Raw genomic sequence first — 5132 nt, forward strand, 5'->3', positions numbered from 1 at the left:
ATATTGGAGAACCGATTTCAGCCCAATTCCTGCAGGCCAAGCCGAAGGACCCCATCAGTGCATGAATCCATGCACCAAGCCGGTTTTGGCCCAATCCCCACAGGCCAGGCCGAGGGACCCCACCGGGGCATGAATCCTTGCACCAGGCCTCTAGTAGGGATTATAAAATGCTGGAAAAAAAATCTTACCAACTGAATTATAAGGACAGTCTAGAGAAAGCCTATGTGGACAGAAGTAGGTGGGTTCCTTGAGCCTAGAAAAAGGGAGTTCCTATGCCATAAATCATGAGGGCCCAGCACTGTCCCAGGAGAGGGGTTGATGGGATATAATGGGCCTATTCCTGCGGCAGAAAGGGGATAGTCATAGCTCCCTGACCCAGGCCCGTAATTTCCTTGGCTCTGATCCTAAGGTCTCTAAGTAGACTCCAGGTAACTGGCTTCCTATGAAATTTCCCAAAGGAACAGAATGTACCCACTAAAGGATGCCAGTATGCAGTCTAATTGGCAGGTGTGTTCTTGAATCAAGTTAATAAATTTGGCATCTGGTTTAAGAAATTAGTTTCTGTCAATTGTCCAGCCCAATTCCATTTTCAAAAATGGCAACTAAAAGGGATTTCTGAAAGCTGCACAGTTGAGGGAGGCATTCGGGACCATGCTGACTCCACTATGGCAGTGACCCTGAACTTCTGAACACACAGTTGACCTGGGTTAACACCACACTCTGGCCTGAGCTAAACTCAAAGATAGGAGGGGACCAAGCCTCAGGAGTACCTCTGAGAGGATGAGATAAAAAGGATTACTGGTATCAGGCACTGCAGAAGTGATTTCCTAATAGTGCAGTTCAGTTCCTTCAAATTATGTGGCTGCTTTTGCATTATGGTGCCACCTCTTGGATGTAAATTGAAAATCTAGATTTTACATTTTGTAGTCTCTAGGCACGTTTTAAAAAATAATCCGAAGCGGGAGCCATGGTAGATTCCAAAATGTATATTCTGCAATATAGTTAAAGGAACTACTTAACCCAATCCCTGAATTTGTAAGGGGGCAGGGGGGAGAGAGGAAGCCCACAGCCCAGAAAAGAACTGCCTCCAAAGTTGTGAGTTTTTAACTGTTTGGAATTTTGAATGCAAAAGTGTCACTTACACACTCTGGGTCTCTCTCCAACCCCTCGCTGGCAAAGGAGGAAAGGCCCATAGAATCAGGAGTCCAGGTTTTGCTTTCTCAGGCTCTGTCAATGGAGGCAAAACCATGTACATGCCTTAATTTAAAAGTACATTATTGCTAAAAAATGCTAACCATCACCTGAGTCTTCAGGGAGTCGTAATCTTTTTGCTGGTGGAGAGTCTTGCTTCAATGTTAATAGCTGCTGACTGACCCGGGTGGTGGTGGCTGAAGGCTGGGGTGGCTGTGGGAATTTCTTAAAATAAGGCACCGAACTTTGCCTCATCGACGGACTCTTCCTTGCGTGGATGATTTTTCGGTAGCACGCGATGCTGTTTGATAGCATTCTACCCACAGTATAACTTCTTTCAAAATTGGAGTCGATCCTCTCAAACCCTGCTGTTGCCTCATCAACTAAGTTTATGTAATATTCTAAATCCCTCGTGGTCATTTCAACAATCTGCACATCATCTTCACCAGGAGCAGACTCCGTCTCAAGAAACCACTTCCTCTGCTCATCCATAAGCAGCAGCTCCTCGTCCGTTAAAGAGCTATCATGAGATTGCAGCCATTCGGTCACATCTTCAGGCCCCACTTCTAATTCCAGTTCTCTTGCTATTTCCACCATATCTGCAGTCACTTCCTCCAATGAAACCTTGAACTCCTCAAACTCATCCGTGAGGGTTGGAATCAACTTCTTCCAAACTCCTGTTATGGTTGATGTTTTGACCTCATCCCACGAATCACGGATGTTCTTAATGGCATCTAGAATGGTGAATCCTTTCCAGAAGGTTTTCAATTTACTTTGCCCAGATCCATCAGAGGAGTCACTATCTGTGGCAGCTACAGCCTTACAAAATATGTTTCTTAAATAATAAGACTTGAAAGTTGAAATTACTCCTTGACCCAGGGGCTGCAGAGTGGATGCTGTGTTAGCAGGTATGAAAATAACATTAATCTCATTGTACAACTCCTTCAGAGCTCTTGGGTGAACAGGTGTATTGTCAATAAGCAGTAATATTTTGAAAGGAATCTTTTTTTCTGAGCAGTAGGTCTCGACAGCGGGCTTAAAATATTCAGTAAACCATGATGTAAACAAATGTGCTGTCATCCAGGCTTTGTTGTTCCATTTATAGAGCACAGGCAGAGTAGCTTTAGCATAATTCTTAAGGGCGGTAGGATTTTCAGAATAATAAACGAGCATTGGCTTCAACTTAAAATCCCCAGCTGCATTAGCCCCTAACAAGAGAGTCAGCCTGTCCTTTGAAGCTTTGAAGCCAGGCATTGCCATCTCCTCTCTGGCTATGAAAGTTCTAGATGGCATCTTCTTCCAATATAAGGCTGTTTCACCTACATTGAAAATCTGTTGTGTAGTGTAGCCACCGTCATTAATTATTTTAGCCAGATCTTCTGGGTCATGTGCTGCAGCTTCCACGTCGGCACCTGCGGCTTCACCTTGCACTTCTATGTCACAGAGTCGGCATCTTTCCTTAAACCGCATGAACCAACCTCGACTGGCCTCAAACTTTTCTTCTGCAGCTTCCTCACCTCTCTCAGCTTTTATAGAATTAAAAAGCATTAAGGCCTTGGCCTGGATTAGACTCTGGCTTAAGGGAATGTTGTGGCTGGTTTGATCTTTTATCCAGACCACTAACACTTTCTCCATATCAGCAATCAGGCTGTTCTGCTTTCTTATCACGCGTGTGTTCATTGGAGTAGCACTTTTCATTTCCTTCAAGAACTTTTCCTTTGCATTCACAACTTGGCTAACTGTTTGTCGCAAGAGGCCTAGCTTCCGGCCTATCTCAGCTTTTGACATGCCTTCCTCACTAAGTTTAATCATTTCTAGCTTTTGATTTAAAGTGAGAGATGTGCGACTCTTCCTTTCACTTGAACACCTAAAGGCCATTGTAGGGTTATAAATTGGCCTAAATTCACTATTGTTGTATCTCGGAATAGGGAGGCCTGAGGAAAGGGAGAGAGATAGGGGAACAGCTGGTGGGTAGTCAGAACACATACATTTATCAAGTTCACCATCTTATATGAGTGTGGTTTGTGGTGCCACAGAACAATTACAATAGTATTATCAAAGATCACTGTTCACAGATCACCATAACAAATATAATAATAATGAAAATGTTTGAAATATTGAGAGAATCGCCAAAATGTGTCACAAAGACACAAAGTGAGCAAATGCTGTTGGAAGAATGGTACGGACAGACTTGCTCAACACAAGAGTGGCCATAAGCCTGCAATTTGTAAAAAACCCTGTATCTGTGAAGTGCAATACAATGAGGTACGCCTGTACAAGTCTTGGTTATTCTTTCTTACTTTTTCATAAAATGCTCAAGGGTTTCAAAAAGATGCAGAAAACATTTTTGCATAAAGATAAGCGTTTTATGCCCTAACCGGTTTGGCTCAGTGGATAGAGCATCAGCCTGCGTGCGGACTCAGGGGTCCCAGGTTCGATTCCGGTCAGGGGCATGTACCTTGGTTGTGGTCATATCCCCAGTGGGGAATGTGCAGGAGGCAGCTGATCGATGTTTCTCTCTCATCGATGTTTCTAACTCTCTATCCCTCTCCCTTCCTCTCTGAAAAAAAATCAATAAAATATATTTTTTTAAAAAAAGATAAGCGTTTTATGATATAGAGTACAAAATATATTGGCAAGCTTTCCTGTCACTTGTAAACTGGGTTAGAAGGCGAGCCCTAGAATTCCAGAAGTGTTGCGGAAATATTATCATTTTAATTTACAATCAGGATAGAGTGTATTCAAGTGGGTTCTAGTTATCATTCTGCACAGTGTGATCCTATCTCTCAACTCCGGGATATCAGAAGCACCATCACAAAATGAAAGGGGCTGAATCAGGCCATCTTGAATAGCCTACACAGCTCTGTTATTCTGCAATGCCATGAAATCAGAGCAACATGTTCCAAGCCATCTGGGGTCAGGGATCTTAGGACCTATATTCAATGTGCAGTACCTTTAAAATTTCTACTTCTTTTTGGAGACCTGTTCTTATTTAAATACATTTATTTTACATGTTCTTCTGTGCATTTAACTGCATTTTCCTATTTAGCAGCCTCTTCATCATTAGCAATAAAAAAAGTTTCTCAAGGATGTAATATTTTCTTTCTTACTTTTATTTTTTTTCAACTTGCTTTTCCAATTTCTCCAAGACCTCCTCTGGAGTTGTGGAGGCCAAAAGCTTCACCACTTTTTCACGAGATTTACTGCCCTGGATTAAAAGGAAAAGACAGTGTGAAGATAACATACTAAACTTTCTAACACTATTAGAAACAGACCGCAGTTGTATGCATAGTGGACATATCCTTGTGGGGTTCTTACAGGTGACCTGCAACTTTCCTGATGGCTTCACTGCCATTTTCTCCTGGCCACTGTGATCTAACCAAAGACTATCTCTTAGATTCCACCTTATTATAAAACTTATAACTCTCCAGGGTTTTTATCTTCATATATCAATTTTTATAATAATAAAAGCTGGGCATTAAAATTCTTTAATGAATATGGGATCCAGATGTATAGTATTCTGGTTTCCAGTAATTCTTTGGTTTAAATTAAAAGTGAAAATCAGCCCTAACTGGTTTGGCTCAGTGGATAGAGCATCGGCCTGCGAACTGAAGGGTCCCAGGTTTGATTCAAGTCAAGCGCATGTACCTTGGTTGTGGGCACATCCCCAGTAGGGGGTGTGCAGGAGGCAATTGATCGATATTTCTCTCTCATCGATGTTTCTAACTCTCCCTCTCCCTTCCTCTCTGTAAAAAAATCAATAAAATATATATTTTTTAAAGAGTGAAAATTATTTTTTAAATTATCAAAACAAATATTGCAATTTCATATGAACTTTGTATAAAAATAATTCCAAGATCAACCAAAGGACTTGTATGCATGCATATAGGCCTAACCAATGGACACAGACACCAGGGGGGTGAGAGCCTGAGGGGGGGGGG

The 5132-nt window shown here is 42.0% G+C and overlaps 1 protein-coding gene across 1 annotated transcript in view; it reads right to left on the minus strand.

Annotated features, from left to right (window-relative positions):
- Nucleotides 1–1088: 1088 nt before the first annotated feature.
- Nucleotides 1089–5132, minus strand: part of LOC102751729 (chromosome unknown open reading frame, human C15orf40) — a 9422-nt gene continuing 5378 nt past the window's right edge. Inside the window, exons 4-5 of the mRNA XM_015567163.1 lie at nt 4302–4399; nt 1089–3125 (exon numbers count right to left, since the gene is read on the minus strand). Coding sequence (XP_015422649.1) covers nt 4304–4399 — 96 coding nt within the window. The 3' untranslated portion in view covers nt 1089–3125; nt 4302–4303. The remainder of the gene's footprint in view (nt 3126–4301; nt 4400–5132) is intronic.

Source organism: Myotis davidii, unplaced genomic scaffold, assembly GCF_000327345.1.
Source record: "Myotis davidii unplaced genomic scaffold, ASM32734v1 scaffold1623, whole genome shotgun sequence".
Classification (NCBI taxonomy): domain Eukaryota; kingdom Metazoa; phylum Chordata; class Mammalia; order Chiroptera; family Vespertilionidae; genus Myotis; species Myotis davidii.